At 45.0% G+C, this 16,606-nt stretch overlaps 1 protein-coding gene across 7 annotated transcripts in view; it reads right to left on the bottom strand.

Moving 5' to 3' along the window:
* Positions 1-5,845, bottom strand: part of LOC110474598 (ubiquitin-conjugating enzyme E2 E1) — a 45,286-nt gene extending 39,441 nt beyond the window's left edge. Inside the window, exons 1-4 of one of the 7 annotated variants that reach the window (XM_085573195.1) lie at positions 5,716-5,845; positions 5,557-5,597; positions 3,553-3,731; positions 1,404-1,454 (exon numbers count right to left, since the gene is read on the bottom strand). In XM_085573195.1, coding sequence (XP_085429321.1) covers positions 1,404-1,454; positions 3,553-3,704 — 203 coding nt within the window. In that variant the 5' untranslated portion in view covers positions 3,705-3,731; positions 5,557-5,597; positions 5,716-5,845. Of the gene's footprint in view, positions 1-1,403; positions 1,455-3,552; positions 3,732-4,982; positions 5,056-5,556; positions 5,598-5,715 lie in introns of those variants that run through there. The other 6 variants (XM_085573198.1, XM_085573194.1, XM_085573197.1 and 3 more) reach the window with 6 other exon arrangements.
* Between the last annotated feature and the right edge of the window lie 10,761 nt (positions 5,846-16,606).

Raw genomic sequence — 16,606 nt, 5'->3', positions numbered from 1 at the left:
AAAGTTCAGTCTGAAGTCCCAGCACCTTGACCATCCAGAAAATTAGTGTTTCTGCCTAGTTTCAAACTAAAACTACCACACTCAGTTTTCTAGAGAGCAAGCAACAGTGCCTGAGATGTGTTTCTTTCCCATGAAAATCATGTTAAGGTAGGAGGAGGAAGGAAAAGCATGTGGACTTCATCCTGACACAGAGCTAGGATGTACATGGGATAGACATCTCCAGCCCAAGAACTGGAAATTTTGTAACATTCAGGTAAGTCATTACTGTCCCTAAAACAATATTGTCACAACTAAAATTTCAAAACTTATCATTCCAACAGCAAATCTTCTTAGTATCAGATTAGATGTCACACATCACATTTAATCTCTCCTTCAATTAATTATGATCCTAGGGACTGGTACTGAAAGCGTGGCTCTGGACGTGTCAGGCTAACTCTTGTGCTAATGCCTCCCCACAGAATAGCAATGACAAAAAGCTTCAATAAAAAGGTTCATGTACATTTATGGGTGGAAACTCAATATGAAAAAGACCAATTTAAACAGTTATTTATAAACATAATTTTCTCTGATTTCTGCTATTACCAACATCAAAACACATAAAACCTCAGCTACAGCAAGAAGATGGGAACAGAGTTATGCACTGGCAACTAAAGCAAACACAGACTAGATTGAAAGCCTCTTTCCTCTTGGATGAGGCAAGTATAACCAAAGATGTTACACTAGTACTGCCTCCTCTCCAAATACAAAGAGGTTCAGCAACACCATGCAATGAAAAAAATCAACCTGCCAGATGTTTTAGAAAAACAATATAAGTTTCTAAAACATACTTAAAAACAAGCTACTTTATAAAGGGCAACAGAATATCCCTGCTTTCTGTTTCATCAGGTAAGATGTACATTCCAGTGGGGCACCCACTGAGTGACAAATTTGCACTTCACTTCCACTGTCAGCTGCTGTTCACAACAGAACCCTGAGCTAAAAACCTCAGAGCATTCTCTGCTGCCTTGGCAGGACTCTTATTTATATAAGATTAGTGCAGTCAGGCATTAGATTTATAAACGAAAACCAAAAACAAACAAGGAGAAAGTTTTCACACTATTCTTTATAGACCAGTTTCTAAAACATACACACACAAAACAGTATAATATATTGAAATGCAATTGTTAAAAAAACAAAACAATCCCCAAAACAAACAGAAAACTGATCAAAATACATACAATCTCTGGAGGTACCCCCACCTGGAAACCATTTAAAATCAGGCAAGCATTCACAAAAGTACTGTTGGCCACCTAAACAGCCATTCCTCTGCTCCATCCAGAGCCTCTGAGTGCAGTTACAACACACAGGCACACTTCAGCCCCCCACCTTCTCCCACCCTCCTCAGGTAAGGAAAGGGCACCAACCTGCAGTTGGGAGGTGGATCTAAGGTGATGTCAGCCAATTCCTTCTGAATCCTGTGGTAATAAAGCAAGAAGGAACATAAGGTAAGACACTGTGTGGGATAGCAGTTAACACATTATCCTTGCAGACATACTGTCACTGTGAGCTTGCCACAGTGTACATAAGAGAGGCACTCTCAGATGTGGCCTCCCACCAGTCCAAACCCCCTAAGCAGGACAGGTGCCCTGCCCTGTTAAAGAGACAGGCAGAAAAGCAGACAGGCATCGTGCACTGAACCCAGACAGGTGCACTGCTCTGCCCTCCCACAAAGATGCCAGTCACACAGTGGAAAAGACTGTCCTCTTTGCTCTGCCAACCAGCCTGTAAATGAGGGGAAACCTCTGCAAATATGATGCACCAAGAAGCAACTGCAGTCTGAAAAGGAATTTTGTCTTACAGAATTGAGAGAAACAGCCATTGCCAAACTGGCTCCCTCCTCTCTCCCCCAGCTTCTCATCACCATCCTGAGAAAAAAAAATCCACAGCCCTGAGGGAGTCAATAACTGCGCCATTCTCAAGGACACTTTAAGGAAGGTGAATATCTATTTCCGAGGCTTCTGCACTTCCTACCACCTTCAGTTCTCCCTTCTCTTCACCCTCAAGAGCCACACATGTCCCCTCCCTAGGACTCCAGACGCTCCCTCTCTCCACTGTGCTCAGCCAACACCCTGTTCTCCCAGCCCAGACTATTCTGGGCTTATGCTGCTTTTGCCACAAAACGCCCAACCAGCTATCATCCCCTTCCCTGGAGTCCCATTACTGTCACTCAGGCTTCCCTTCCAGATTTCCCCACCCAGCACTCAGCCTGTCTCCCTTCTCCTTTAAACTCAGCCAGCATCTCCTGCCACTTGTCACACACAAGAACCGCAGCCTTTCAACAGGAGGCAGTTTAAAATCTTCTCCTTAAAAGAGTGAAGGGCACAACACGTAAACACTGCTTGCCACTATCTATGTCAGTTTGCCATGGAAACCTGCTGAGTGAAGATCTGGAATAACCAAACTGCCTAAATTCTACAAAGCCACAGAGAACTTAGTTGCTACGACAGGGCATTTGCATAAAACCCCAGTCACTTTAGACACCTACTGATACAACCTCTCTGCTGCTTGGCAAAGCTGTTCAGTGAGATGGTTTATTATTCTTACTGAAGTACTGCAAGTTTGCTTGAAAACCTCCATTTGTCAGCTTAGCTCCCTGGAGCAGGATGGTGCTGAATTCAGGTGACACACAGAATAAATAAAAAAGGGAAACTCTTTTTTATTTTTTTTAATTAGTAGCTCAAAAAAGTCTGTCTAAATGAAGAAAACTGACATAGCTGTTCTGGAATTCCTATTCTATGCAGGTGTCTCTCCCTACACATTATTCTGGAATAAAAATTACTTTATTCTCAAAAAAAGCCCAAACTCACTCTGTGCTTTGAGCAAAGACTATTTTAGAGCAGAATGTCCACAAGTGGGCCTGCTGTGGATTATTTATTCCAGTGAGCATCCAACCATACACAGAAAATTCAATATAAGTGATGAGCAGACAAAAGTAACAGTAATGTATTTGTTGGTAAAGATCTGGGGCTATATTACACTCCTCGCACTGCAGTGCACTCCTCCAAAGCAAGCAAGCTCAAAACTTCACAAACATTAATTAATCTCCAAATCAGTTCTGGAAAGAAAAAAAGACACTCTAGACTCCAACCCAGATGAGAGTGAAACAAATGTTGAAATGCAATGCCTTACTTGGGACCATATATTTTCCAGTATTTTTTCCAGTAGCAGAGAAAAAAATAAGGTCTAAATGTCAATCCTACACCATTCCCATAACAAATACTACTAAGGAAAAGGGAAAAGAGAGCAGAAAAAATTGAGGGTCAGAATAACAGCCCAGAAGAAAAAAAGCCAGGAAAATATTTGGAATAAGAAGGAAGATGGACCACAAAGCAGTGAAGTTGGTCAGACACTCACTGCAGCTACACTGAAAAAAGAGACAATAGCAGCTTCACGTAGAAAGGTTGAGCAAAGGGCTAGAGATGAGGAATGGGAGGAGCAGGGGAATAGTGCAAAATAAAATGAGGATGAAGGGAAGACGCAACAAATCAGTGAGAAAACTGACTGTAGCCTCACCTCTTGGCACTGGTAGACAGCAGTTTAGAGTTTTTACTCATGCTGACTTTGCTTTCCTTCTTCTTAGGCGTGCTTGTCTCTTTCTCTGTCTGTTGGTTGGAGGATGAAGATGAGGAGGAGCTGGTGCTGGCCCTCGAATCGTCATCCGACATAGCGACCCCCCCACCACACACCCCAACCTGGAGAGGAGACACCACGGGGCATGGGGAACAAACAGTGAACACAAACACACACAGAGAAAGGCTGCTGACAATCTCGCTCTGTGTTTGGATCATGCTCCTTTTAAAGGATCCTCGTGTCTCCCTCTCCTCTCTAGGCCCTACACCCATAGCAGGAGGGGCAGTAGCTTCCCCTGCATTAGTAACACTGAGGAGCAGGGGAAAAAGGGACTTTAAAAGCTTCCTCTCCAAAAAGCAAGTGTGGAATGAGAGGAGACTGGAACGGGGACAACTGCGAGGATCAGGGAAGCTCAAAGCAATTCTTTCTAATCTCCCCCAAACTGCACACACAAGAGGAGCCATCACCACCCACCACTATCGAGCCTAGGGGTGTAGGAGATAAAAATGGAACAGCTCCGGTCCCTTGGGTTCCCGGGAGGCACGTGGGGGAGGCAGGAAGGGATGGGGCCAGGGGGGTGCCCGTTGCCAGTTCTAAAATGGAAGTGGGGCATCACTGGCAACACAGGGAAGACCCTGGCAGATGTGTGACCTGTGGTGGGGAAACCCCTGCCTGTGGGATCGGGTGCTGGAAGCCGTGAGGGGAGGCGGGCAGGAAGGGAGCAAACCACAGGGAAGGGCTAAGCAGGGAGTGGGGTGCACTGCTGGCACCCCCCGAGGCCCTCCGCACCGAGGGGCATATGCCAGCGGAGGGGGAAGGGAGCAGAGGGTCTGTGCCCGGGGGGACGTGGGGGAAGCAGAGCCAGGGCCTAGAGGGGCGAGAGTGGAGGGCCGGGGAGGCCGGTGTCGGGGAGGGGGCAGCGGGGGCCAGGGCGGGCAGCCCGGGTCTGTGCGGGCACCCCGGGGGCACGGGAGAGGAGGGCGAGCACGGCGGGCTGCCGAGGGCAGGTCCGCACCCCAGAGGGGCGAGAAGCCGTCGGGAGGGATGGGGGGCTGGCAGGGTACCCCGGGAGAGTTCGGGGGAAGGGCTCGGGGTGCAGCCGCGGGCCCGGGGAGGGGGGGGTGCGACACACAGCCGCCTCCCTGCAGGGCTGCGGCCCCCGGGAGCCCCCTGTCCCCGCCGGCCGAGAGCCGGAGGGCGCCCGGCCGAGCTGCCCCGGCCGCGGGCCCTCAGGGCCGGGGGACAGCGGTACCTGACAGCCCCGGCGCGACCCCCCTGCCCCGCCGGCTGCCGCCCCATCGCCGGGCCGCGGCCGGCCCTGCCCCTCGCCTCTGCCCCCGGGGAGGGCGGCGGGGGGTGCCCCGTCCCCCTACCTCTCCCTTTGTGTCTGGCTGCTCCTCCTCGGTGCGGCTGGGCCTGGCCACTCGTGTCTCTCTCGCTGGGAGAGAAGCGGAAGTGCTGCAACAGCAACTATTAAACAGGCAATGGCTTCCCTGGCTGCCTCCCCCACCGCCGAGCGGGGCTGGGGGGCGGCGGGGCCGGGGCGCCACCCGGTGCGGAGCGGGGGGCGGCGAGGGCGGGCGGCGGAGCCCCAGCTCCGGGGATGGAGGGGGATCCCGGCCGCCACGGCCCCCTCCCTTTCCCTTCCCCCGGGGGAGGGGAGAAAGGGGCACACGGAGGGGAACGTGAGTTTTTAATGGAGACCCTCGGAAAAGTAACCTGCAGGGTGTCGGGGGGCAGAGGGACAGGCGCCCTCCCCGGCTCCACTGCTGCTTCCGTGCGAGACCCCCGCGGGGACGCGGTGGAAGCAGGTGGCTGGGAGAGGGGCAGCTCCCGGGGCTGCTTTTTTTAAGGCTCAGAGGGGGTATTAGGCTCGGCGCGGGGGCTGCTTGCTTTCCTCCTATTCTCACAACTGTTTTCAACCCCAAAGCTTCTCCCCTGCCTCACCTGCTTTGTCCCTCCGGCGGCAGCAGCAACTTGTCACCTGTCTCAGTTTGAAAGCAATAAGGGGAAAAAAGAAAGAAAGAAAAAAAAGCCTAGCCCAAAGCCCACTCGCCCCCACCAATCCAGGCAAAAGGAATCCCCGGCAGCTTTCCCATCTCTCACCTGTTTCAGCCCCAAAGCAGCAGCTGTGTCCTCCCTTCCTCCCCCGGCTCAGCCCTGAACCAGCAGCAGGAGCAGCCGCTTCCCACTCGCCCTCGCCCGGAGTTCAGGATTCCATTGTCCCCCACACTGCATTTGGTGACATCACTGACACACAAAGAAGGGGCACTTCGTGATGTCATCAACGCATGCTGGGAGAGAAAACAAAATTCTAGGCTTGGCAGCGACAGCACTAACACACAGACGCTCACAGAGACACACACAGACCTTTCAATTTTCCAAAGGTAAAAGTATTAGGGAATTTTTTTTTTCCCCCCAGTCCCCTGATGGGGAGCCCGTCTGCGGAAAAAGGCGTGTTGTATTCGCTAGCGTGTTGTAATCGCGAGGCGATTTACTCGTTTCTCCGAAACCTCTGCTGTCCAGCTCTGGCTCCCTGTCCACCCAACGGAGAAAAGTGATTTGGCTGGAGCGACCCACCGCCCCCGGCCCAGGCGCGGGCAGCAGCCCCGGTGGGCAGCTGCGGCTCTTCCTGGAGGTGCCGGACCCACTCGTGAAGGGACAATGGGGACCAGCATTCCCACCGACCTCACCCGGGGCACATTTGGCTCGCTGCCGCCAGTTTCCACAGCCTATCGAGGGATCGCCTATCGAGTTACTTGGTGTCTTCAGTGGCCGAAAATACACTGGACTGTCTCCACCACGCACCACGGAGTTTGCATGTCACCCTTTCTCCCACGGGAGGAGCTCGAGGTGATCCGCAGGCACACAGGACTGCTGGCTCCACAGGGCGCTGTTACGACACGACACATGGGAGTCCCGAGGGGTCAATTACAAAACCGAAGCCGCAGGAGCGGCGGGGGACGGGGGCGGGGGGACATCCCCGGGCTTGGCATCTCCGCTTCTCAGCGACCACGGGGGGGAGCGGGGGCAGCCGAAGCTGGCTCCTCCTGAAGCTCGGGCTTCCCGTCTGACGCTGCCAGGCACTGCCCGTTCCCGGGCAGCCAGCACGGCCCCGGCGGCGGGCCCGGGTCCGGCGCCCCATTCATTCCCCGCGGCGAGCGGCCGTGCCCAGCTGCTGCTCCCGTGGGACCCGGCCTGCCCGCCCGTGGGACCGAGGGTGTGAAGCTCCCCCCCAGGAAAGAGCCTGCCGCTTAGCTAGGGCGGAGGCTTGCATGGGGATGAAACCCTTCAGGCTAGGACCGGGTAGCGGGTGCCCGTGTCTTCTTTTGGGGTCAGCTGTCAGCCTGGGCATGCTGAGTCCTTCCTCCATGGAACAGCAGCTTCCCACTTTGTGACTCAACACAAGGGTCTGCTCATGGCACTGACCTTTCACCATTTATAACCTGTAATCTTTGAGCCGCTAGAGTGGAAATCCTTGCAGGGACAGTCTTTTCCTCTGTCACTCTCTCCTCTGCATCCTTGGACTTCTGCATCTGCTGTTTTTCACTCCTTACCCTTTCTCTTTCTCGTCCTACACCCATTTTCTGCACACATCTCAGCAGCACCTCATTTCCCCTGGGCCAGTCCCCTACACTCCTCAAACTTGCTGCCTAGTCTGCTGTTTGAGCCATTGGAGTGTGCTAGATATGTACACCCCAGTGACACTGCAAGTGTCACCCTGACAACAGAAGGAATTCCACTGCAGTGTCATGCTTAAATGGTCTTTGTGTGTGGGTTTTAATTTTAGGGCTTTTTTTTCCTGCTAACCATGCTCTTCAATCTTTATTACCTGTAGTACCAAGTATTAGGCTTCAGTGAACTTTTAAAACCAGTTTACTAGCAGAGACAGCCTGTCCAGTTTGACCTATGGGAATGACACTTGGGAAGCTATAGTTATCCTACCTTCTAGGAACTGTGGAGCTGTGGCATCTCCACCATTGACCATGGCCCTGAAGACATATAAAAATGTCATAAAATCTGGCGTTTAGATAAAGGTAGATGATCTGATTACTTCATGCTCCTCATTGAACAAACAGGGTCAGAATTCAGCTCCTGAAAACTGCTATGAGCTCCTCTGCCAGCATTTTCCTAACTGACCCAGAGGGCTGTGGAGGATGGAGCTGGCAGTGTGGTGCTGTGTCAGGTGACAAATGCAAAAGATGTGAGGACACAAAGCCCCCCCCAAAAAAACTCCAGCCCTTTCCTGTTGTCACAGGAAACCTTCAACAAAGTCAAGTGAGACAACTGATATTAATAATGAAAGCCCTCCATTTCTATAATAAGGGGCAAGGAAAATGTAAATATTGCTATAAAATCACACAGGCACTTTTGCTATATAATGTTAATAATCTTGGTGTAGGGGGTGTATCTGTCGATTAAACTTTTCTTTAGCACACAACCCTTGCTAACCCTATTCAAAGTAATAATATGATAACCAGCAGCAGCAAATATTTACTTCGAAGCCTACACAAAAAATGCTTTTCCTGAAAGCACCTGCTAATGTCAGCGCTTGAGCAGCTGTTACAGTGGCAACTCCCATTTTATGACTCACCTCCTAGGTCATGGCTAGGATCAGCAATGGGCTGTTCTGTGTTAGCCATGCCATACCCAGAGCCCTGGAGGGAGAGGGAGCCAAGAAGCTGACTTCTATGCCCAGAAATGTTTTTGCAGCTTGCCCTTCTTCCGTGCTTAGCCTCTCAGCTCTGCCTGGACACGGAAAAAATGGAAGAGAGTGTCGGACATGATTATTTTTCCACAAAATGGAAGAACTACCTCCTCTAATACATCTCATTCCACCTTGGGAATTTTGACAAAATGTCACTGATCTGCTTCTGTTTCTTTCGTGTAAAGTGTGTGCACTTTATTGGGTGAGCTTTCCTTGCTTTCCTTCTTATCAGTGCTTCCTCTTCCTGTTTCCTTAGTTTTGTTTTGGTTTATTTTTTTTTTATTTTCTTGGCTAAGTTGTGCAAAGGACTTGCAGAGGAAAACTAACCCAGATTATTCATTTTCCCTGTGCCCCAAGCTTTTTAAATTGATGGCACTAGTTCAGTGCAGCAACTGAATAGGATTAGTCACTTTTCCCTCTGGATTGAGTTTGGAAGAGGCTGAAAAGATAGATGACTGGAATCAAGTTGCCTTTGGGGCTTTGAGCTTAATTCACAACAGAAGGTAGCCAGTTCAAATCGCTCTGTGCCTTCTGCTAAGGGAAGGTGACTCAGATTAGTCCTTTTGTACCATCTCAGTTCCAAATACCTATTCAGCATTATTTCTGGCTGGTCTGTTTGGGTTTGAGCCAAAATGCCTTATATTTCCAGCAATTCCAGTGAGTTCTGCATCAGACCTTTTGTGGGGAGCAGAAAGAAATTATAATTTCTTTGGCTCTCCTAATGTCATCTTGGTGGTAATGTTATGCTTGCAAGTGACAGCGGCAAAGTGAGAAACATGCTGAAACCTCACACAGCCCTGTGATGACACACTTTGTCCTTTCTGTGTGACCCTGTGATACAAAGTGAGGTGGCAAGGAAAAGTTACAACAAGCTCAGGACTTACGATACAACTATTTTAATAAAACTAGACAGAAACTCTTCCAAAAGAGGAAGGAACTTCACTGAAATGAGACAAAACGTAACAGAGAAACTACAAGTGGCTTATGTATGTGACATAAGATGGTGAATTTACACATTGGTTTCCTGTTCACAACTATCTTGCCATAACTTAATAAAGCTGTCCATCTTCCCTTGCTGTAATTTTCTCACACAATACAGCTTGGGTTAGTCCTTAGAATTGTATTTTTTTCAGTTCCTTACAGAAAAATGAAAGGGTCCACAAGCAGAAAAATACTTGTTTCCTCTCCTTTTATTCCAACAAAAGAGGACTTAGTTGTGACAGACAAGTTTAAGTCTCATTGTCAGATTTTTGCTATTTACTACTTGGTTTTGGTTCTGTTTGAGGTTAGGCCTGGGATCTGTAGGCTTGTCTGGGAGACTCTCATTGTGAACAGAAATACCTGAGATCTGTTACATGTTTTTGCCATGTTAAAGCCCTGGCTGAATCCCTATAGATGCAGAGACTGGCTGGCAACTAATTCCAACAGCTTAAGCAGAGAAATATAGCTGCCTATAACTACACGTATCTGCTGCCTCTACTGTGCTCCTTTTGAGCATCTCTTGGTATATGGTCTGGTTCATTTTGGTAATTGAAAAACTGGAGATGCTTAGATCAATTCAATTTCACAGCCTCATAAGAAGTTTCACAAGATATATATCCAGGGGATTCTGCCTCACTTCCAGGTGATAAGATGGAGTCTTAGAATTGCTTTACCTTGAAGATACAATGATTCACTGCTTTCTCGATTTGCCCAATCTATAGCTATTATGTAGCAATCAAGACTGAGCTATGTGGTGCTTCCCTTGTCTGTGTTTCTGGCATTGACTCAGTATTTCTGATTTTCATTTTCCATCCTGTAAAAGAAAATAATTATATTTATCTGGAATTAGACTAAAAGTATAAATAGAGGTGCACATTCAGACTTTGCTCATAGCCACTCATTAGATTTTTTTTTGTCACTTCCTTTTTGTGCCTGATGGATTGATCTCCTTTTCTGCAGAATGCTGCCTCTCTGTGCTACCAGTGGTCTCTGTGCTTCCTTGGGCTTTGCAGTAGCTGGCTCTGCTTTCCTTCATGGAATCATAAAATATTATAGTTGGAAGGCACCTTAAAGATCACCTAGTTTCAACTCCCCTTCCATGGGAAGGGACACCTTCCACTAGACTAGGTTACTCAAAGGCCCATCTGAGTTCCCTGGATTTCTGTATTACAGACACTGACTTTTCTGTTCTGGCAGCGCATGCTCCCCTAGTTAAGATGTTTTCCCTGTATCTGCCTATTTTTCAGTTTACAGGAACTGTTACTTTATTGATCATCATCAGCTTTCCATTTCTACATACCCCTTTTCCTTGGTAGCAGTATTCAGGTTCTGAAGAAACTCAGAATAGTGGAGGGATTATACTAGCTTAAGCAGTAAATGGACTATCATCAAACAGTAGTGCCGCAGGTAAGATCCCAGGGTGATGGCATTCCTGTTGTCAAGCGCTCTGGAAGAGATGAAAGATGTGGGCCAACATGACCCAGACAAATGGATTCCTGGAAGTGATCAGGGTCAAACTGCATCAAATACACTGCTTTTGCTTCTCTTGCTAGCATGCAGGAAAGTAAAACTTGTAATTTAAACTTGCGTTTGCTTTTTATTTGTCACCATTAAGTGGCCAATGGCAATGTCCACTGCTGGAGCAAATCCACATATGATGTATGGTTAGGTTATAACATGCCTATGCTGGAATAACAGCAAGTGTAGCCCAGTAAAAGCCCATCTATAAGACTGGTTTGCCAGCACAGAGTGCACCTCCTGACACTGCATTTTGTCTGTATACAACTGTATTGCCTGCACAGCTATCCAAGAGATTTTTTTTCCTGGTGTAAGCTTCACCTCAGAGTGCTTCTGTCTTAAAACAAAATAGTCAGATAGGAGAACTACTGTAGATGGCTTATTAATAGTGTAGGCTCACAGTTTATGCTTCTGCCTCTGATTTTATCACTTTGATAAAATCAGATGAAAAAGGACAGTATTTATCATATAGTCATCAGAATGTTAGATTAATCATGGAATATATACCCTGGAAAATGACTCTGGAGATGCAGATCTGCAATAAGACATATGGAATGTCAGTCAGTTGTACTGAATAGTCTATTTAAGGACTCAGTAATAAGTGGTCAAAGTAATTTTCCTATTTTCCTATCTCAAAGTATTTGAGATAAAAGGTTTTCTTGTTTTATAAATAATATTTTTATTTTAAGTAAAAAGGACCTACAGTCCTTTCTTCCTGCACTTCAAATATTTCTCAGTGTCACAGTAAGTGTCTCTCTGGCTCAGATGGGTTAGTACAAGAAATTCTGCTTTGCTTGCTCATGCACTGAATTGGTAATATTCTAGTTTATTCTTTCTATTAAAAATGAGAGATTTCCCATCTGCTACATTTCTGTGGATTTCTAAATCCGTGTGAGAAAAAAAATCTACATGTCCTAACTTCTTAGAAAATGTATTTAGTGAGAATTTCAATTGAGTCTTTCAACCTCTGGCTCCTCATCTAACAAAGGTTCTTCTCAACAGAGAAGGATCAGGAGAGGTGTTCAGGGCTCAGTAATTTCACTCTGTGGCTTGACTACAGTTCAAGACTTCAATGGTCTTCAACTGTAATTTTTCTCCCTAGGACTTCTTATTATCAGAGCCTTCAAAAGGAAGCAATAGAATCACTCAGACTTTTACAGATCCCTGATGCTGCATTCTTGAGAAACCAGTGTATTGCAATTCTTTTCTTCTCTTTTTGTCTGACCAGTACACGAAAGCAAAGAATAGAACATGTATCTGATTGTTAACCAGTACTTATATTTAACACCTGAATAATATAGTTTTTAATCTTTATTGAGTGATTAAGTATTCTTCATTTTCCATGTAAATAATTGAAACAAAAAGTGTAAGCTGTTAAAGACTCAACTTTAGAGAGCCCTTCATTTTAAAATTTCTTAGAAGTTATTGTCTATTTTTTTTTCTTCCTGATGTAGACCATGGTAGCTCATAGATTATGCCAGAGGTTATAGATGTATTCACAGCATGGACTAAAACTTCACACATAATATATTTTCATTATCCCTTCTCTCATTCATGTTCATGAAAGCTCCACCTAGCATATTCAGCAATTACTGACATAGAAGTATAAGCTTAGGAAACTTAAATGTTTCTGAGTACCTGTAGAATATCTTTTCTGTTGTTGTTAAATAACCTTGTGCTGTTTTGTTCTGTTCCCATACCACAATAAAAGGTGTATTTGAAATGTGACTTCTTGCTAAGCTAAAGAACATTGTGTCTATGATGTTATGTCATCATTTATGGCCTGAAGGGCAGCTAGATATTTCAGACTTTATCCACACAGACACGTTTCACCCTTCACATCAATGCAACCATCCAGATACAGTTAAAAAAAGCATAACCCTAACTGTGAACTCCTGTCCCACCATGAAAAGGCTGTCTCTGGTTCAATTAATAGCCTTTCCAGAGCAATATAAGTCCAAATTGGAAAAGAGTTCACTTCTAGAGTGTTCACACAAGGTACTGTGTCATTATATAACATTATATAATATAACAACATCTTTGGTTGCACAGACATGTTTTGGAAAACCTTATCCATTGTGTAATGAAGTTTCCTCGCCAATCTCTTCATTCAACATTTCTGTTGAATTAGAACTGGAGCAGGATGAGCTTCCTTTAATGCTGTGTTTGCAACTCTTTCTCAAAGAATTTATTGTAGCTTTTCTACCCCTCTGTATTTTTCTTTTCTTTACCTCTCCTGATAGCCTGAAGCACTGGGCTTTCTCCATATTTGTATGACCACAATTCTCTGATTGTTTCTCACTTTTTCAATTTCTTTTTCCTTTTCTCTTTACTTAACTCTCTGCAAATGATTCCCTGAATTTTGGTCAGTATGTCCAGTCAGCCAGATTTTTCTCTCCCATTGTCTCCAAGCATACAAAATGGTCAATTAGTTCCTTTTCCTGTTCCTTCCCTAGTAAATGCCTCTACATGACGTCCTTCTCCATATTTCCTGTTTCTTCCAGGCTTCCAGGCTGCTATCTTGAAGGGCCTTGAGGCTGTCCATGGAAGCAGCTTTCTCTAGGTTGATCAGTAACACAAGAAATGCTCTACAGCCTCTCAAGTCCACAGAGGCCTGCAGTTTGAGAACCACCACCTTTTGTATCAGTTGATTTGGTACAAACAGGAGCCCTCTGGACATGAACTTTTCATTCCTACACCATAATTGGGCTTTAGGCTTTACCACAATATGAACAGGCCATAATAACATAATTGCAGAATTTTAAGTTATTTTTCAAGGGATTTGAATCCTTTATTTTTTTTAACCATACCCCAAGTCAATAGATATTTTCATATAAATGAATCTATTGGGGTAAGATGTCTCCTAGCCCAGAGACATGTCTGGTAAGACTCCAGTGATGTGTAAGCTTAGAACAAAGCAGAAGAACATGCCTCCTACAGAGAATACAATGTTTAAGGTGTCAGTGAAACTGCACAGCTCTGTGGCACTTTGGGTGGCAATTGTACCACACCCTAAAAGGATTTGTTTTCAAAACTGAGGTTGAAAAAAAACATATAAAAGACACTGAATAACAGATGTCAAGAGTACTTCCTCTGCTATGTATAGTCATAAGGAGAGTTGCTCTTTGAAGGTTTGCACATAAATTGTCGTGTCCTCAAAAATGAAATTTGCATTTCATATCTCAGAATTTATGTATTGAAACTACAGGCAGTCTTTACAGTGTAGGCTGATATGAAAGGCATATTAATATGATTTTTTTAAAAACAGCTAATAAGGAAATGGCGTATTACCATTTTTTCTAGGAATTTGTTGGCAAAGAACTTGGAGATTTTCCAAATAGCATAGTTAGCACTAACACCTTTCCAATGCCACTTCTAAATTCTGCCATTATTTTTGCTTTAAACATCTGCTAATCTCAGAAGATGCTTTTTTTTTTTTTTTTTTTTTTTTTTTGTCTGTGCCACAGAGAGACAACATTCACCCTACTAAATATACAGCATCACACAGGACAAACAATGCAGTACAATCATCTGCAACCTGAGAAACTGTGGGTTTATTTAAAATGATGCTATTTCACCAGTTTGGATTTTATTTAAGTTCATCGAGCCTCATCTACTGACTGATGAAGACAACAAGATTCTTTTCATTAGTTAAATCTGTTTCAAATCAAGCCATTGGATAGGAACAGATTTTTAGAAGCAACTCATTAGTGGAAATGCTGCTGCTTTCTGCAACTCGAAGGTTGCCATTGGGGGAATCCTTTAGTTACAGCCTTAACCTCTGTGCTGTAGCTGTGTGTTTTGGATGTGTTACACAGGTATTGTGGGTCTCTTTAATTTACCTGGCTTAATACCCATTAAGTTATGTTTTTTTCCACTGCTGTGAAATATTATTTTCCCGTCTTCCAGTTTCTGTGCTTTTGGCAGCCCTTCCTCTGTACTTATCAAAAAAGCAAGATAGGGGACAGAGTCACACTTGAATGACTTTTTATAAGGTTGGGAAAATATATATACTGTGGGATATATATACTGTGGTTTCACAATAAGATAGCCTGGACAATGGAGTTTGTATATAGAGATTTTTCAGTTTTGTTACATCTGTGGGATTAAGCAGCACAGTAGAGGAACAAAAGGAAGAGAGGGATTCTGACTTTGCCTTGGCATAACTCTACTGAGTTCAGCAGGCTTACTCCAGTTTTACACTGGAATAAACGGAGCTCAGAGTCAAGCCCAACAGATCAGTTTACAGTGCTTTTGGAAGCATCAATTTACTCAGTCACTTGGAAAATCTTACTCCCTTACTGCCAAAGATCTGGGACAATTCACAATTCTAATATATTTGTAGGTCTGCTCTGTGGTGTGTAGATGTGTTTGCTTAGTAGAATTAGGAATCTGTTAAGCAAATTTCATACAGCAAGCCCTTCCCTCTCTTATGCTCAAGGGCAAAGTAGAAAATAAGATGCACAGGGAATTTCCCACCCCTGTAGGAAGACAAAAGACTAATGAGTGCTGCTGGCCTGTAGCAGAGGTGGATGTGGCCTTCTAGCCACTGTTTGCTTACACAGCTCTCAGAAGCAAACTCACACTCAGAGAGGTCTGAGTGCTGTTGTTCATGGGGAAAAGGATGCCAAGAGCCCGCTGTGAGGATCCCTGTCCTACTGATAGGATTTCTTGCATGCTCAACAGCAGCTTTTCTCCCCTTCATTGGATGGACAGTATTTTCATTTGTCTATTCAATAGCTTAATCTACTACATTTGTTCTGTAATTTAACAGGCTTAAGCAAACTTGGAGATGTGGGCAAAAAGGCTGTTTGCTTCCTGTGTCAATTCAGCTACATGAAGTAAGTTTTCCTGACAGATTCGGGCTTTTTTTTGTTGTTGTTGTTTTTGCTCCTCCCCAAGGTGTGAATTGCCACTTGGCAGAAAGTATCTGGACACTAGAAGGTGTAATTTGGTGACCTAAATGTTTATGTCCAAATCCCTGCCACTGATGACACAACATGCTGCAAGAACAAAAGTCTGTTGGCTGGAGTCCAAACTGGTTTTTTAATTCACACCTGTGCACTGGCAGACAAGCAGCCATCAATCACAGACTCTTGCATATCCTGGGTACGTTGTTATGGGTAGGGTTGAAAACATTTCTGAGTGCTGATTGTAGGGATTGGGTAAGAAAAAAAACAATAGAAGAAAAGGAAGAAAGCGAAAGTAATAGATTTGTAGGGAACAGGACTGTGAAGGATATTAGGAGACTGAATTGACAAGGCTGGTGTAATTCCTGACAGACTAGATTAGAAATTATCTCTTGGAAATGCATTATGGCCACAGAGCCACAGATAAAATTTGTTAGAAACAAATTACTCTCTACATCTGCTAAATCTTAAAACACCTTCCCACAGTGCAAGACAGGATTTTGAGTTGCTGTACAAAAGTTGTTATATCTTGTTTTATTTGAGTATGTATAAAGTATCTGCATAAAATATTTATCTACAGGATGGAAGAGTATAGGTGTGCATGATTTTTGTAACACTCTGACAAGAAATGGAATTTTCCTAGATTAGGGCTTGTGTAGCATGCTTGAAATTGGGCTCATAACCAGGTTGTATATCTTTCAGGTTTATGGATGGATTTTGTGTTTAAGAAGTAGAAGTAAATAAAAGCAGATAAAAAGAATGTGAATACCATGCAGCTAAATCATCTTTAGGGAGGTATCAAGGCCAGGTCTCCTCATTAGTTTCTTTCTTCATTAGTACTGGAAGAACAAAGAACAGCATTTACTCTATATTCTAAAGA

The sequence above is a fragment of the Lonchura striata genome, chromosome 2 (genome assembly GCF_050655825.1).
Source record: "Lonchura striata isolate lonStrDom1 chromosome 2, ASM5065582v1, whole genome shotgun sequence".
NCBI classification, from domain to species: Eukaryota; Metazoa; Chordata; class Aves; order Passeriformes; family Estrildidae; genus Lonchura; species Lonchura striata.
This window is presented reverse-complemented; position numbering and strand designations above follow the sequence as displayed.